This window comes from Oncorhynchus masou, chromosome 12, assembly GCF_036934945.1.
Source record: "Oncorhynchus masou masou isolate Uvic2021 chromosome 12, UVic_Omas_1.1, whole genome shotgun sequence".
Lineage (NCBI taxonomy): Eukaryota > Metazoa > Chordata > Actinopteri > Salmoniformes > Salmonidae > Oncorhynchus > Oncorhynchus masou.
Genome location: NC_088223.1, coordinates 51630079 through 51647763, shown reverse-complemented (window position 1 = coordinate 51647763; position 17685 = coordinate 51630079). Strand labels below are relative to the sequence as shown.

The 17685-nt window shown below is 43.6% G+C and overlaps 3 protein-coding genes across 3 annotated transcripts in view; 1 reads left to right on the top strand and 2 right to left on the bottom strand.

The window, feature by feature from the left end:
- Positions 1-17685, top strand: part of LOC135550349 (palmitoyltransferase ZDHHC20-B-like) — a 319193-nt gene that overhangs the window by 142765 nt on the left and 158743 nt on the right. The gene's annotated exons all lie outside the window — the stretch shown is intronic.
- On the bottom strand, positions 198-11528 carry tmprss15 (transmembrane serine protease 15). The gene is made up of 25 exons (XM_064981046.1): positions 11156-11528; positions 10840-10979; positions 10679-10746; positions 10425-10561; positions 8139-8204; positions 7894-8013; positions 7437-7545; positions 6644-6753; positions 6398-6535; positions 5957-6106; positions 5731-5836; positions 5459-5627; positions 5206-5347; positions 4891-4980; positions 4685-4810; positions 4406-4549; positions 4160-4270; positions 3909-4041; positions 3576-3671; positions 3249-3298; positions 2876-3116; positions 2431-2612; positions 2070-2165; positions 1056-1195; positions 198-783 (listed from the first exon to the last, which is right to left on the bottom strand). The coding sequence occupies exons 1-25, from the start codon at positions 11274-11276 to the stop codon at positions 622-624; spliced, it is 3147 nt and encodes a 1048-aa protein (XP_064837118.1). The 5' UTR covers positions 11277-11528; the 3' UTR covers positions 198-621.
- On the bottom strand, positions 14971-17281 carry rbm11 (RNA binding motif protein 11). Its single transcript, XM_064979180.1, has 5 exons — positions 17081-17281; positions 16300-16462; positions 15975-16053; positions 15778-15874; positions 14971-15629 (listed from the first exon to the last, which is right to left on the bottom strand). Exons 1-5 carry the CDS (start codon positions 17171-17173, stop codon positions 15279-15281), a joined length of 783 nt encoding a protein of 260 aa, XP_064835252.1. The 5' UTR covers positions 17174-17281; the 3' UTR covers positions 14971-15278.

Genomic DNA, 17685 nt, shown 5'->3' with positions numbered 1-17685 from the left:
GGGCCAGCATCCCTGTGGAACACTTTCGACACCTTGTAGAGTCCAAGCCCCAACGAACTGAGGCTGTTCTGAGGGCAAAAGTGTGGGTGCAACTCAATATTAGGTGTTCATAATGTTTGATACACTCAGTGTATACAGTACATGAGCATTCTAACTATTCAGCCCCAACTTTTACCATTCAATGACTTGAAAAGGAATAGGAAATATGTAAACATTTATTGACAGTAAGAAGGTTTGTCTCTAGTGTTAAGATCAAATGCATACAATATCACTGTAATTCACAAGGCATTGTGGTGTGAAAAAAAACATATCTCCAAAGCATAATACGCAAGATACTGCCATCTTGTGTCATAATTTCACAACATTTAATTTCTTCTTCAGGACCAGCCATGGGAAGTCTCATTTGTGTTGTAGGTACAACAGCTGATTTTTCTAAGTATAAAATAGCATAGAACTGCAAACAATTATTTGTACATATTTTGAATATCCCTGTAAATCTGTGTTACACCATTGTACTTATTCAAACGCATTGATTGATTTAGTAACCAAGACTGCATATGATCCTAATTCAGGACTGAATATTCTGTTTCCCTGGAGCCTGTAATCCCAGTGTCCCCAGTGTCAGGAGAGCCGTCTGGTCTGGACGACCCAGTCAGTGAACTGGGAGACCAGGGCGTACACACCAGGGCGCTGGGGGCGGCCACACCCCACACCAAAAGAAATCACGCCAACCTGCACCCAGTGGCCATCCTCCTCACACATGAGAGGACCTCCAGAGTCCCCCTAAAACAACAGGAAGACACAGTCAGTGGACATAATTCTCGCACATTGTACATGGATACTACTAACTGTGGATGGCATTGTGTACAGCTGGCATTGTACTGTACAATACACAAATACCCAAACTTTACTATCCAGTACTGCCTTGGGGGCAGTATACCATCTTTTGCTGCACTGAGGCAGTATACTATCTGAAAGTTTTCCTGGTGCAGTTCTTTCACAGACATGTAGCGTGTTTTGCCCACAGAGGGTTATGACCATTGAAATCCATGTACCTGGCAGGAGTCCACTCCCCCCTCAGAGTAGCCGGCACACACCATCCTTGCTGTAATGTTGTACTCAGGTAGCAGCTTCTGACACTCAGAGCGGCTCACCAGGGGCAGCACTGCCTGCTGCAGCACATTAGCTGATGTGCCTGGAGGGAATATCAACATTTACAGGCACATACTGTACATCAATTATAATGATCAATTTGAATTGTATAGCGCTTTTCATCAACCATATCCTCAGATTAACCTGTTAATGACATCGTGAACTAACTCAGGAGGCTGAAGAAATTTGGCTTGACACCTAAAACCCTCACAAACTTTTACAATTGAGAGCATCCTGTCGGGCTGTATCACCGCCTGGTACGGCAACTGCACCACCCGCAACCGCAGGGCTCTCCAGAGGGTGGTTCGGTCTGCCCAATGCATCATCAGGGGCAAACTACCTGCCCTCCAGGACACTTACAGCACCCGATGTCACAGGAAGGCCAAAAAGATCATCAAGGACAACAACCACCCGAGCCACTGCCTGTTCATCCCGCTATCATCCAGAAGGCGAGGTCAGTACAGGTGCATCAAAGCTGGGACCAAGAGGCTGAAAAACAGCTTCTATCTCAAGGCCATCATACTGTTAAATAGCCATCCCTAGCATATTAGTGGCTGCTGTCCTATACATTGACTTGAAATCACTGGCCACTTTAATAATTGGAACACTAGTCATTTTAATAATAATGTTCACATATTTTCCATTACATCTCATATGTATATATTTTATTCTGTCCTATTCTACTGTATCTTACTCTATGCCGCTCTGACATTGCTCGTCCAAATATTTATATATTCTTAATTCCATTCCTTTACTTTAGATTGAGTGTATTCTTACACATTACTTGTTAGATATTACTGCACTGTTGGAGCTAGAAACACAAGCATTTCGCTACACCCGCAATAACATCTGCTAAACACGTGTATGTGACAAATAAAATTAGATTTGATTTGATTGAGTGACATCAAAGTCCTAACCTTGCTCTACTTCTGCTCCCCAGCCTGTAATGAAACACTTCATCCCAGCCTCAAACTGGTGGCCACTTCCTGGCAGACAGATGGGTTGAATGTTATCTGTAAAAGAAGGACCTGTGTCAATATGATATCCTGTTTGTGTGGATCTGTGTGAAGATTAAATCATGTGTGTGTGGATCTATGTGAATATTAAATCCTGTGTGTGTGGATCTATGTGAATATGTGAGGTACATCTACTTAATAATCTACTTAATAATCCACTTAATATGAACACAACATGACATGGCCCCTTGTGCTCAGTGCCAATCTGACATAAGGCCAAACTCTCAGGCGATGTAGAGCAGAGGGGTGTTTGATTGCACACCTGTGAAGTTGACGTTTGTTTGAAGGTGCATCATTGCGATGTCAGCATCCTTGGTCCTTCTGTTGTAGTGTTTGTTCATGATGATGTGGTCAACCTTTCGGGTCTGTGATGGGAGGACATCTACACCGTCCTGGGAGTGAAGGCCCAAAACTGCCTCCCAGTTGGAAAGGTGAATATTTTTCCTGCAGGATAAAAAGACAGCCGTCAACGTAGACATGGGCTGTGAAACTCCAAATGTATGGACCAGAAAAACAATGGTAGAGCTACTCTGTACTCAAATAGGTCAAACTCAGTTGAGGGTAAATGCACAGAAACATGTGACATGTTGTGTGCAGAGAAAGGTGAGGCTCAGGTGCATACACAGTGTATATTTACAGTGTACACAAAGTAAAGGTGAATACGGGAGCATAAACAAACAGTATAAATGCAGAGGAGGATTCTTCACCCATAAACGCAGTGTGCAGCGGTGACCAACCACTCGTTGTCAATCAGAGTAGCTCCACACACATGGCGGCCCCTAAAGTACAGCGACACCATCCATGGCCACGCCCCCTTACGAGAGTCTGTCCCTCCCACCACTCTGACAGTTCCACTCTCCTCCGACTCCTCCTCTCCTTTCTCATCCCTCCTTCGTTCAGTGGACCCACTTCGATCCATCTTCTGGGAGACCATACGGACGCCACACGCTAAAATGCACAGTATAGTGTTTTTGAGTGTATTTTGTTCAGTTGTCAATACGTGCCAATGTCTATATGTGAATGAGGACTTACAGTATGTATCATGTTACAATGTTGATGCTTTATGCTTTTCATACTCACGTTGGTTGTCACATTCCAAAGATATAACCTTTTCACCCGTACATTTTTCACTATGGGAAATAGAAACAAACAAGTTGGATGCTGGTATGACTGTTGAATCAAAGTTGAATTATTAGAGGCAGGTAGCCTAGCGGTTAAGAGGGTTGGGTCAGTATCCGAAAGGTTGGATTTCCTCAATTCCCGAGCCGACTATGTGAAAAATCGGTCGATGTGCCCTTGAGCAAGGCACTTAATTGCTCCTGTAAGTAGCTCTGGATAAGAGCGCCTGCTAAATTACTTGTTTAAAAAAAAAACGTAAATTAAAGCCGTTTGTTGAATGTAGTGTACCTGGGGGTCAGGTCCAGGGTACCGTTGGCTGCCACACTCACGGTGGTGAAGGGAGAGTCTTTCTCTGTGGATGGTATGAGGAGGGCACTTCCTGATCTAGAGTACATGTTAACACAGTGACTGACTCTCTGTCCTTCACTCTGTCAAACATACAAAGAATGACTGTTTCTCACACACACACACACACACACACACACACACACACACACACACACACACACACACACACACACACACACACACACACACACACACACACACACACACACACACACACAGACACAGACACAGACACAGACACAGACACAGACACACGCACAGCAGAGGTCTCACCTGTAGCCCAGGTAACGACACATGAAGTGGGAGAGCTGAGAGTTCCAGTGTTGACCACAAGTTGTGTACCGGGTGGTCTGGACCTGGAGCTGCAGATGTCTGACACCCGTACTGTCTACTGATACCTGATGCACTAAAACGCATAGAATCATGGAGAACCACTTTACCAGTCTTTTGGCCTACGTGCCTTTTACTGGAATGAATTGCTGTATGAGTGTGAACAGGGTCACAGCTTCATTTGTTTTACTCACCACACACAGCTTCGTCTGAGGAGTCAGCGCAGTCTGGTTGGCCGTTACACACACTGACATTGGAGATACATTCTCCAGACTGACACCGATATTGCCCAGTGACACAAGGCTCTGGAATTTGAAATGACAAAGGCAGTTTGGTTACTTGGCTATTGAAGAACAAAGAGTACATCAGGGAAGGTTCATTCAGAACTACTAATTTTGGACTTTAGAATGTGGAATTGGTTACTTAATATAAAATCTTACTTGGCATGCCCAGTGCTAATCCAGATGTGAAGTTGGCACGGAACCCTCTGCCGTACCCTGTACTGTCCGTAAAGAATATCACTGTGATCTGATTGGCTGTGGAGATCACATCTGGAAAGGTAGCATCAGTACCAGTGAAGACACCTGACAAAATAACACTCATCAATTCACCACAGTAAACCTCATCTGCATATTCAATAACAACTAACAGTGTCATGGTAATATGACAGAGGCTCGTGTAGGAAGGACGTCACAGTAAGAGGAGGGTCAGAGACTCACCAAGCAGTTCAGACTGTGGCCCCGCCCCATCCCGCACCTCCACCATATCATAGGTCGACTCAACGTCAAAATCCAGGAAGTGAAGCAGGATGTTCCATCCTTCCCTGGCATGAAGAGTCCACAAACCTTTCCCAGGATAAACAGATGTATGAACACCACATTTCAACCAATTAGAATTTTTTTTCAACAAAAAACAAAGTTCGTACAAGAAGCCTTGTTGCCATAGGAGTGTGGGTAGTTGGGGGAGCTGAATGTAGAGTTGGGTTCCCAGAGGTCAAAAGGTCCCCCACAGTCAGCTGAGAAAGAGGAAGGAATACACACTTTAGATGCTACCATGGAAAACAAGGACACATGACATTAACAGACACAGAACAGTGATTGTCAGGTGAGAGAAGGCGAGTTGGTGACTCAGTGGTAGTGGATGAGTGTGCTGGTTAACGATGATGGGGTGGTTCTGTTCGGAATGGCTGGCCTGTGTCAAAGTGTTCCATGTGAAGACCATGTGGTTAACAGTAACATACGAGGTATTGGAGGTGGTGTTGTAGGTGTGGGAACCACTGTTGGGTCTGGTGGGTCCGCCCCACAGGGACCATTTGTCAGACTAATGTCATCCAGGGCGATGTCATTCTTCATACCCCCCTTCTTCTGAGCCTCAAAAACCACCTGGAGAAGAACATCGCAGCGAAGAGACAGATCCTTATAGAAAGACGTAACATGCACAGCCCAGTATAACAATGTGGCAATTACACAGTGTGGGATTCAGAGTGCTCTGACCGTTGCATCAGCTGTGCTGTTCAGGGTGACCTGGCCAAAGTTCCAGTTATCTCCATAGTTCCCCTCCTTCTGGAAGACCACAATGACTGAAGCTTCTCTGACCAAAGAAGTTGACCGTCTCTCTACCAACACCCTCAGCCGATGCACATTCTCTCCATACATGTGGTACCTGGAGCAACAAGTAGCATAAATACACATCTGGTGAGAGGCTATGTGTTTAGAGATAGATATCCACAGACAGTACATGAATAGAGGGAGAGAGGGTCACTTACCAGAACTTCAGACACATTGGTTCTTTTGAATGAGCTAATCGGAGGCTGCGGATCTTGAAGTTCTTCTCCCACTGGCCAGGGCTTCCCGGTGTGACAATGTAGTAGCCTGTTTCGTCAGAACACAATAACAGTCACAGAACAGAAACAGACTGCAGCATTGCGACTTCGACATGAAATCATAAAGTCTCAGCAAAGTAAAGTAATGTCTTGTCACATAATGACACACCTGATTGGTTACCAAATGTATGGTCAAGGTTTGGGCCTGTGAAAGGGGGGAATGTTGGGGTATTGGTGCGTATCCAGTCCCCTTCATCCTCAGGCTCCTGCCTCCAGAAACACAGGCCCTCCTCAAAGGAGCAGCTCAGCCTCTCCTCATCTGAGAGGACAGAGAGGAACACTGTCACGGCCATTTCACAGAGACCCAAAACCAAATCATATTGCAATCTTCCTTCTAGTTTGTTCTGATAACTTCAAAGGAAATCTTTTAGGCAGGGTTTCCCAAACTCGGTCCTCGGGACCTCAAGGGACTACACAGCTAATTCAAATAATAAACTAATCATCAAGCTTTGATCATTTGAATCAGCTGTGTAGTGTTCGTGCAAGAACAAAAACGTGCACCCCTTAGGGTCCCGAGGACCGAGTTTGGGATACGCTGCTTTAAGTTTACTAGAGAGGTTGCTGATGTCTTCTGCTGAGTAGGTGGCGTTAAATCCTTGGAAATTGTTGTAATCGTCAGAAGAGAACTCAACAGTGGTCTTGTCAGACAGCAGCCACACAGTGCCTGGGGAACGGCCTGACAGCAGGTCTGAAACACAGACATAGTGGGTGGTAGGTGGGCTATTACTGTAGTTTATATAGATATTTTGCTGAATAGAAATTAGTACATATTTGCTCAGGAGTGTTTTATACTTACATGTCAGATTTTTCCCCTGTCCTGTGCCCTCATACAGACTGAGAGTATCAATCTCTTCTTCTGTGTCGAATGAGTGGAAATTCATCTTTATGGCCAGTCCTTTCTGAACTCTAAAAATAACAAATATACAGTACCAGTCAAAAGTTTGGACACACTTACTCATTCAAGGGATTTTTCTTTATTTTTTACTATTTGCTACATTGTAGAATAATAGTGAAGACATCAAAACTATGAAATAACATGTAGTAAGTAACCCCACACCATCACACCTCCTCCTCCATGCTTCACAGTGAGAACCACACATGCAGAGATCATCCGTTCAGCTACTCTGCGTCTAGTGGGTTAACAGTGGGTTAACTGCCTGTTCAGGGGCAGAACGACAGATTTGTACCTTGTCAGCTCGGGGATTTGAACTTGCAACCTTCCTAGTCCAATGCTCTTACCACTAGGCTACCCTGCCACCCATGAAAAAATCAAGAAGGCAAAAGGGTGGCTACTTTGAAGAATCTCAAATATAAAATATATATATATAACAACTTTTTGGGTTACGACATGATTCCATATGTGTTATTTCATAGTTTTGATGTCTTCACTATTATTCTACAATGTAGAAAATAGTAAAAATAAAGAAAAACCGTAGAATGAGTAGGTGTGTCCAAACTTTTGACTGGTACTGTGTATATATATATTTTTTTAATTAAGGTAGCACAAAAAGTAGAGAGGTAGCACTGGTATGTCAGGTAAAAGTATATGAAAGTGAGTAGTGAGTAGTTAGTGTGAGAAGCAGGACTACCGTATGACCCAGCGGCAAATCATGCCGTTGTTGTAGGGGAGAGGGAAGTTTTCAGAATGGAAGGAACCCGTAGGACCAAGAAGAAGGAATTGGCCATCGCACTTTGTTGCTATGAAAATATGAGAGATATTCACACAGTTCAAGTCTGTTATGCTACCAATGCACTCATGACCACATTACCAGACCCCACATTATGAGTTCACATGGCATTCTTGTTACTCTGTACCATCTATACAGTCAAGAACAATGTTTCTCCACTTCGTTAGTAATCGTCCACCAGCCGGATCTCACCTAGAGGGTTCAAAATTGAACCCCAAAAAGGGTTCTACCTGGAACCAAAAAGGGTTATCCTGTGGGGACAGCCGAAGAACCCTTTTGGAATTATTTTTCTCTAAGAGTGTAGGGACGAGGTTACGAGGCCTGCATAATCAGCAAAAACTGAGTCTCAAACACTCACCACAGAGAGTATGGTTTTCATCTGAGCCATCAGGACAATTGTCTACTCCATCACAAAACTGCATGGCGGCCACACATGTAGTGCCGTCCCCACAGGCCATATGATAAGGTGGGCATTTCCCTGTGGACATTAATCATCATTCACCATCATCAATGAAATGTACAAAAAATTTAAAAAATGGTACTGGTACAGTACTACAGTACGACTAATCTACTGTAAGTGTTTCCTATCGATTCCGTTCTCACCAGAAGAAGATGTAGTGGAAAGATGAGGTGAAGAGGTGGGCTGGTATGTAGTTAGGTCCTCTTTCACTAAACAGAAACATCATATAGGTTCAAATTCTCAATGCTGCATTTCAGACAAGTCTTCTGGATGAGTAACGTGGTAATAGATCTAGATCCCATTTTCTTCCCAATACTATGATCATGTATCGGTATGTATAAGGTGTGTTTTACACCTACAGTGCATACGGAAAGTATTCTGACAATAGCATCCAGGTCACAGGTATACAGTAAATCTGAAAAGTATTTAGACCCCTTTATTTTTTCCCACATTTTGTTACTTTACAGCCTTATTCTAAAATGGATCAAATAAAACATTTCCCTCATCATTCTACACACCATACCCCATAATGACAAAGTGAAAACAGGTTTTTAGAAATGTTCGCAAATGTATTAAAACTAGAAGACAGAAATACCTAAATTTACACAAGTATTCAGACCCTTTGCTATGAGACTTGAAAAATGTAGCTCAGATGCATCCTGTTTCCATTGATCATCCTTGGGATTATTAACCTGTGGTTAATTCAATTGATTGGGCATGATTTAGAAAGTCTATATAAGGTCCCACTGTTGACAGTGAATGTCAGAGCAAAAGCCAAGCCATGAGGTCGAAGGACTTGTCCATAGAGCTCCGAGACAGGATTGTGTCGAGGCACAGATCTGGGGAAAGGGACCAAATAAATTCTGCAGCATTGAAGGTCCCCAAGAACACGGTGGCCTCCATAACTCTTAAATGGAAGAAGTTTGGAACCACCAAAACTCTTCATAGATCTGGCCTCCCAGCCAAACTGAGCAATCGAGGGAGAAGGGCCTGGTCAGGGTTGGTGACCAAGAACCCAATGGTCACTTTGACAGAGCTCTAGAGTTCCTCTGTGGAGATGGGAGAACCTTCCAGAAGGACAACCTTCTCCGCAGCACTCCACCAATCAGGCCTTTATGGTAGAGTGGCCAGACGGAAGCCACTCCTCAGTAAAATGTATATGACAGCCCACTTGGTGTTTGCTAAAAGGCACCTAAAGACTCTCAGACCTTTAGAAACAATATTCTCTGGTTTGATGAAACCAAGTGTCATGCCCTGGCCATAGAGAGGCTTTGATTCTCTATTTTGGTTAGGCCAGGGTGTGACTAGGGTGGGCATTCTATGTTCATTTTCTATGTTTTGTATTTCTTTTTTGTTTGGCCTGTGTGATTCTCAATCAGGGGCAGCTATCTATCGTTGTCTCTGATTGAGAACCATACTTAGGTAGCTTTTTCCCACTGGGTTTTTGTGGGTAGTTGTTTTCTGTTTTTGTGTCTGCACCAGACAGAACTGTTTTGGTTATTCCCTTTGTTATTTTTGTATTTAGTGTTCAGTGTCAATAAAATAACATGAACACGTACCACGCTGCGCTTTGGTCCTCACCTTCTTCCACCAACAGCCGTTACACCAAGATTGAACTCTTTGGCCAGAATGCCAAACGTCACGTCTGGAGGAAATCTGGCACCATCCCTACGATGAAGCATGGTGGTGGAAGAATCATGCTGTGGGGATGTTAATCAGCGGCAGGCACTGGAGGACTAGCCAGGATCAAGGGAAAGATTAATGGTGCAAAGTACAGAGAGATCCTTCATGAAGAACTGCTCCAGAGCGCTGAGGACCTCAGAGTTGGGTGAAAGTTCACCTTCAAACAGGACAACGACCCTAAGCACACAACCAAGACAATGCAGGAGTGGTTTCGGGACAAGTCTCTGCATGTCCTTGAGTGGCCCAGCCAGAGCTCGGACTTGAAACCAATCGAAAATCTCTGGAGAGGCCTGAAAATAGCTGTGCAGTGAAACTCCCAATCCAACCTGACAAAGCTTCAGAGGATCTGCAGACAATGGAAGAAACTCCCCAAATACAAGTGTGCCAAGCTTGTAGCGTCATACCCAAGATGACTCGAGGCTGCCCAAGTAATCGCTGCCCAAGGTGCTTCAACAAAGTACTGAGTAAAGTGTGTGACTACTTATGTAAATGTGATATTTCAGTTGTTTTTAATACATTTGCAATAAACTATAAAAAATGGAGTTGCACACTTCATAAACTTCCAGTAATTTATTACATTTGCAAAAAAATCTAAAAACCTATTTTGGCTTTGTCATTATGGGGTATTGTGTGTAGATTGTTGAGGGGAAAAAAACTATTAAATCCATTTTAGAATAAGGCTGTAACATAAATAAATGTGTGAAAAAAATAAAGGGGTATAAATACTTTCCATATTTACTGTATACCTCTGACCTGGATGCTATTTTGGTTAACCACCAGGCCCCCAGTGCTCTGAAGCCCAGCCACCAGCTGCTGCTCTGCCTCCTTCACCTCCACACTCTGACGAAACTGCAGGTCAAAGTTCACCACCACACTGCCATTGCTGTCACATGGGGTGATTCATGGTCAGAAAGGGTATAACGACATTGTCACTTTCAGTATATGTAACTATGCTATGAGGTTGTCATTTGTAAACATCATTATACACCTGAATTCTCACCTGAATTCTAAAACTTCACAGGCCTTGAAGTCATTATTGAGGGAGCCACGGCCGTAAGCGTCAGATATCTGTGAGAAAATACAGTATTTATAATACAAGGCTAAAGTGTGTAGGAGAGTGGACAAGAGAATGATACATGTGTGTATGGTATCCCGGCATACCAGATGCTCTGTGTCGAAGGCCAGGGACTTGAACTGCAGACTGCTCCTGTTTCTCAGCTTCTCAGTAAACACAGCCCCCCTCATAATGACCAGCCTCCCACTGTACACAGACTCAGTCCCACCAAGACCACACTGGTCCACTGGGACAAACACACATACTGTCAGTGACTGACACAACTATGGCAAATGGATATGTTTTACCCATAAGTTATGCACAGCATAGAGTATTACATTTGATTTCTATGCAAACATACTGACTGTTTTAGTGACAGAAATGGGAGGAAATAAAACAAAAGTCTGGAGTGTTTTTTCTTACGGTCAGTCTGCATGGCGAGCCAGGTGATGATGATGAGACTGACACACACTGCCAGCAGGGTCAGACACAGGACACTCAGCAGCACCTCCGTGGACGACCAACGTCGCTTCCCACACCACATGGCTCCCTGACGTCCTCACACACTCACGCGGTCTTCTTGTCCTTCAGCTGACACCTCACACAGACACCTCACACAGAATTCCCTGGGATTCAATCACTTTCTCTGTCATGAACTATCATAGGATTCTGGACTGCGGAGTGAGTCTCCAACTACGCCCTACGTTTTCTGTTGTATCTACAGCCTGCTTCTTTGACTCTCCACCGAGGAGAATTTCTCTGAAGGGCTACTTATTCATGAGAGCTTGGCCCTTTATCTCCGTGAGGGTCAGCAGTAAACCTTTTATTGTGCAGTCACTGGAACAACAAAGTGTTAGCCAATCTATGCTGCATCACTGGTGATATCACTAATGAGTGTCCTTAATAACAAGAGCACTGAGAATGACAAAATAAGTAAGTTGGTCTCAAGGATGTAGGTTGGCACAGTCCCTTCACTCTGAACCCATCTCAATCTGACCATTCGGTCAGCATGTGATACAATGAAATAACAGAATTCAACTTCCAAATGGACGATACTCCAAACACATGTAGGGTGCACTGCGTATACCAAACATTATGAACCCTTTCCTAATATTGAGTTGCACCAACCCCCTTTTGCCCTCGGAACAGCCTCAATTCGTCGGGGCATGGATTCTACAAGGTGTCGAAAGCGTTCCACAGGGATGCTGGCCCATGTTGACTCCAATGGTTCCCACAGTTATGTCAAGTTGGCCGGATGTCCTTTGGGTGGTGGACCATTCTTGATATATACAGGAAACTGTTGAGCGTGAAACACCCAGCAGCATTGCAGTTCTTGACACAAACTGGTGCGCCTGGCACCTACTACAGTACCATACCCCTGTTCAAAGGCACATAAATATTTTGTCTTGCCTGTTCACCCTCTGAATGGCACACATACACAATCCATGTCTCAATTGTCTCAAGGCTTAAAAATCCTTCTTTAACCTGTCTCCTCCCCGTCATCTACACTGACTGAAGTGGATTTAACAAGTGACATCAATAAGGGATCATACTGTAGATGGATTCACCTGGTCAGTCTGTCGTGGACAGAGCAGGTTTTCTTAATATTTTGTACACTCAACGTCCGCGCACAGACTATCAAACACATACACACTACAAGAAAGGTATAGTTTATATTCTAGATAATATCCATCGCTGAAACATAAATCCATTCCTGTCTTTTAAGTAGACTTTGAACACTGATATGTGAGTGAGCTATTAATGCCTTATCACTGAAGGTACCCTCTGATAGTAACCTCACTCTGTCGCCCTCCCTGACATGGAATTCCTTCTGGAACATCAGACAACATGCATCCTCATAGTAAATGACTAAGGCTCAGATATTGCCTAAGTCAGAGTTCGCTACTTACTTAATCTATGCACTAAATTCAGCTTTCACTAAAGCTGTCAGAGTTCATACAGCATTGTTTATTACCAAAGCAATAAAATGAAGGAGAACTATACCAGAAGTCCTCTGTCATAAACATTAGATCAGACCTAAGGTAATTATATCTAAGTAGATCAAAGGTGATTCTAGCTAAATAGAATATTTAGATAGAATTAAAGTATAATCGTGTGCAAGTATCAACACCAGATTTGTTTAAGCCCTATTCTAAATGAGCTACATGATGCAAGGTCAGCAAAAGGAATAGTTTATGCTACTAGAAGTGACCATCATCCTTGAATCTACAGTGGGGCAAAAAAAGTATTTAGTCAGCCACCAATTGTGCAAGTTCTCCCACTTAAAATGAGAGAGGCCTGTAATTTTCATCATAGGTACCTTTCAACTATGACAGACAAAATAAGAAAAATAATCCAGAAAATCACATTGTAGGATTTTTTATGAATTTATTTGCAAAATATGGTGGGAAAAAAGTATTTGGTCACCTACAAACAAGCAAGATTTCTGTCTCTCACAGACCTGTGACTTCTTCTTTAAGAGGCTCCTCTGTCCTCCACTCATTACCTGTATTAATGGCACCTGTTTGAACTTGTTATCAGTATAAAAGACACCTGTCCACAACCTCAAACAGACACACTCCAAACTCCACTATGGCCAAGACCAAAGAGCTGTCAAAGGACACCAGAAACAAAATCGTAGACCTGCACCAGGCTGGGAAGACTGAATCTGCAATAGGTAAGCAGCTTGGTTTGAAGAAATCAACTGTGGGAGCAATTATTAGGAAATGGAAGACATACAAGACCACTGATAATCTCCCTCGATCTGTGGCTCCACGCAAGATCTCACCCTATGGTATCAAAATTATCACAATAACGGTGAGCAAAAATCCCAGAACCACACGGGGGACCTAGTGAATGACCTGCAGAGAGCTGGGACCAAAGTAACAAAGCCTACCATCAGTAACACACTACGCCGCCAGGGACTCAAATCCTGCAGTGCCACACATGTCCCCCTGCTTAAGCCAGTACATGTCCAGGCCCATCCGAAGTTTGCTAGAGAGCATTTGGATGATCCAGAAGAAGATTGGGAGATGTCATATGGTCAGATGAAACCAAAATATAACTTTTTGGTAAAAACTCAACTCGTCGTGTTTGGAGGACAAAGAATGCTGAGTTGCATCCAAAGAACACCATACCTACTGTGAAGCATGGGGGTGGAAACATCATGCTTTGGGGCTGTTTTTCTGCAAAGGGACCAGGACGACTGATCCGTGTAAAGGAAAGAATGAATGGGGCCATGTATCGTGATATTTTGAGTGAAAACCTCCTTCCATCAGCAAGGGCATTGAAGATGAAACGTGGCTGGGTCTTTTAGCATGACAATGATCCCAAACACACCGCCCGGGCAATGAAGGAGTGGCTTCGTAAGAAGCATTTCAAGGTCCTGGAGTGGCCTAGCCAGTCTCCAGATCTCAAGCCCATAGAAAATCTTTGGAGGGAGTTGAAAGTCTGTGTTGCCCAGCAACAGCCCCAAAACATCACTGCTCTAGAGGAGATCTGCATGGAGGAATGGGCCAAAATACCAGCAACAGAGTGTGAACCTTGTGAAGACTTACAGAAAACATTTGACCTCTGTCATTGCCAACAAAGGGTATATAACAAAGTATTGAGATAAACATTTGTTATTGACCAAATACTTATTTTCCACCAAAATATGCAAATAAATTCATTAAAAATCCTACAATGTGATTTTCTGGATTTTTTTTCTCATTTTGTCTGTCATAGTTGAAGTGTACCTATGATGACAATTACAGGCCTCTCATCTTTTTAAGTGGGAGAACTTGCACAATTGGTGGCTGACTAAATACTTTTTTGCCCCACTGTACCTACACATCCAACTAAAAACAAAGCAACAGTAAACATCGTCCCCCACGAATGCAGCCCCCCTTGGCCCAGTTGAGATCGCATTCGACTATAACATTTCAGTTAATTCCCATAGCTCCTGCCTTGGGCCAATCAGTGTAGTTTTGTAAATGCCAGATCTCTATGGCAAGACACATCATTCACCAAAGTTTAGTCCCAATCGGGCAAGTGCTTTCTGAGATATTGTGTGTAACCAACGTACTAACGGACAGAGACAGATCCACAGTCCCCTCCCCGATGTCATGGTGGGGACAATGAGAATGATGAGTTATGCCTAATTCTGTCACAGTTAGAAGTGCTGCTCGCGTTCCAATAATCTGTGGTAAAAATCACTTGAACTCATAAATCAAAATTGCCAAACATTTAAGTTCCTTTTGGAAATGTGCAATTTATTTGGTGTAAACACACCAGACGATGAAACAGAAAAACAGTCAGAGGCATATGAAACAAAACTGCGTAAACAGATATATACATATATTTGTACAGGAATATTCAAAGGAATACTGTGGGCTATATTTAAGAGCAGCCGGTCTTTAATGGTTGTACAGTGTTTGTGCATTTGTAAAGCTGAGAAAATGACCAGCCTCACAACCGCACAGCTTGTGGGCATCTTAGTATATTAGCGTATGCTACACGTTTAAACTTGATGACCAATGCTAATTGTTTATTTGAGTGTATGTGTTCACTTTTTGCATCTGTTCCTGTGCCTCTGCAGTCTGCTCTCCCTGCTTCGTCTGTGCTTGCGTAGCTTCGCAGTCTCCACTTCTCCTTGCTGAGCTGTCTGCCTCTTAGGCCCTTCACTTTGGTGAGCTGTCTGCTTGCTGGGCTGGGTAGAGCTGGGAGGCAGGGGGAGCAGGAGGGCCTGACCCTGGCTGGGACAGGGGGGTCGTGTAAAGGCCCATTGGGGATATCCTGGCATTGGCCAGGGCAGCAGGGGGGCAATAGGGGGACACAAGGGTGACGGGGGGACATAGTAGTGAGGCTGGGGTGGGGTGATACTCAGAGGGTACTGCTCAGAAGGGTAGCCACGCACCTACAACACACAACAAAAAACTGCTAGTCAAGCACCTCATTTGTTTTACAAGGAAAGGAAAGGGGGTCTCTAGTCAGTTGCACAACTGAATGCATTCAAAGTACTGAATGTTGAAAATATCGCCCTCTGATTCCCAGGGAGTCCTCACCATGTTGCTCCAGTGTAACTTGTCCTGGCAGGAGACGCTGCCATCAGCACGCCCTGTGAAGTGGAACACAGATGACTCTGGGAGGCCTACGTTCATACTAAGAAGAATAAACAGACGGTCAAGCATTAGATACAATCTGTTCATAACATTAGCCAAAACGAAGATGCTCGGATATGATATGGTCTGGCCCGATTCACCTGGGTGTGTCATGTGAAGGGTCATCACGGTCATCCTCTGTGCCTTGAGGTCCAGATCCCCCATCCTGGTGGGAGCTACCTACAGAGGGGCAAGGGGGATGGCCTAAAAACCTCCACCCTACCTATCTACAAGGCACTAATATCCCTAAGTAGCTGAAACAACAATTACTTTAAGAACACAACCTGCTTCATGTACAGAGCAAATTATGAATGAATAGGTTTTGGAAATGTCCTGATGCTAAATTGCTGCACTGCAAACTTCATAAGTCCAAATGTGTGAGTTGAAAGCTGCAATTCTTAATGATGATACAAAACACTGGCCTACCGGTGCCGTACTGCAGCCTGATTTGACGGCCAAAGAGCCAAGTGCCATTCAGCAAGGCAATGGCATAGGGTACAGCTTCAGCATGCTTGTAATACACAAACCCATATGACCTTTGGCGACCCTCGCGGTCTCGGGCGATGGTGACCTTCTTCAGTGGTCCAGCCTGGTGGTATGAAACAAGGCACGATGTAAAAGTGAAACACCAGACACAGATAATGAATGATTTTTTACAGATAAGACATTATATTGCTGTGCAACTTCCTTTTTGTTGCATTTCACCTGTGGCCACTAACATTACTTGATGTGGCCTTATCCTGATTCTCAATCTTATCATCTCTGCATGTTTTTCACATTTAGTGTAAAAAGTGCTTTGGCTTGATAGAAATCAAACCAATGACACTACCGCATGAAACATACGAGAAACGAATTTGGCCAACATGTATTTTAAATTGAAAACACAACTTAACTTCCACCGACAGAGAGAGCCAACTGCAAGACCTGCTGAGTTGGGTTGCAACCACTGTCACCAGGGGGTGTATTCATTATGCCAATTCTGTTGCAATCGTTTCTTAAACGGAAGAAAACAGAACGAAACGGTGAATGACATACCTCAATTTGTCGAATAGAAACTCTCGTTTTAGTTGCAACTGCTTGGACTAATGATTACACCCAGACAGGCAGACAGCTCAGCTGGAGTAAACGCTAGTGGTTTTATTTCACCCACACATCCATTGCCATTTATTTCGCCAAGTTTTTGAGCCTGTGGAAAATAGGAGCCTACCTGCAAAAATAGCTCGAAAATAATTTCCTCATTAGCTGAACTGCCTAAATTAGCCACAAAGACAGTTTTGTCTGCCTCTTTTTGGATCTGCATAATGGTCCTCGGAACCTGTTGAGTTAAATTTCACCAGCTCTGAAGACCCCTAACCTGCTGCTAGATCAAAATTACATTGATCGGCGTTTGCCGTAAAAAGGATGCCAATAACAGTACATTGCGACATCTGAGGTACACAATTTGTAACACCAGGGGACGCTGTTGCTTATCCGAAGGTCCAGGTGACAATCTGCCCATAAATAGCGAAAGTTTTCAGAGTGCAAAAGGTTTATCCTGTGCTAAACATTTAATGATCAAAAGTTAAAGTTGATTGCAAACCAAAATTATAACACAAAAAAACAAAGAATTACTCCAGAATAACTCTGTGTTCCTTATGCTCTATATTCAACTTTTGACAAGAGTTTCAGGATGTGGAAAATAGAACTCAACAACAGCAGTAGAAAGGTAAGTCAAAATGTCAAGAACAGTTCTGATTGTTCTACTACCTGCTTGGAGAATAACTGGCTATCAGCCCAGCCAAAGTAGGAATTTGTCATTTATATTCAAGATGT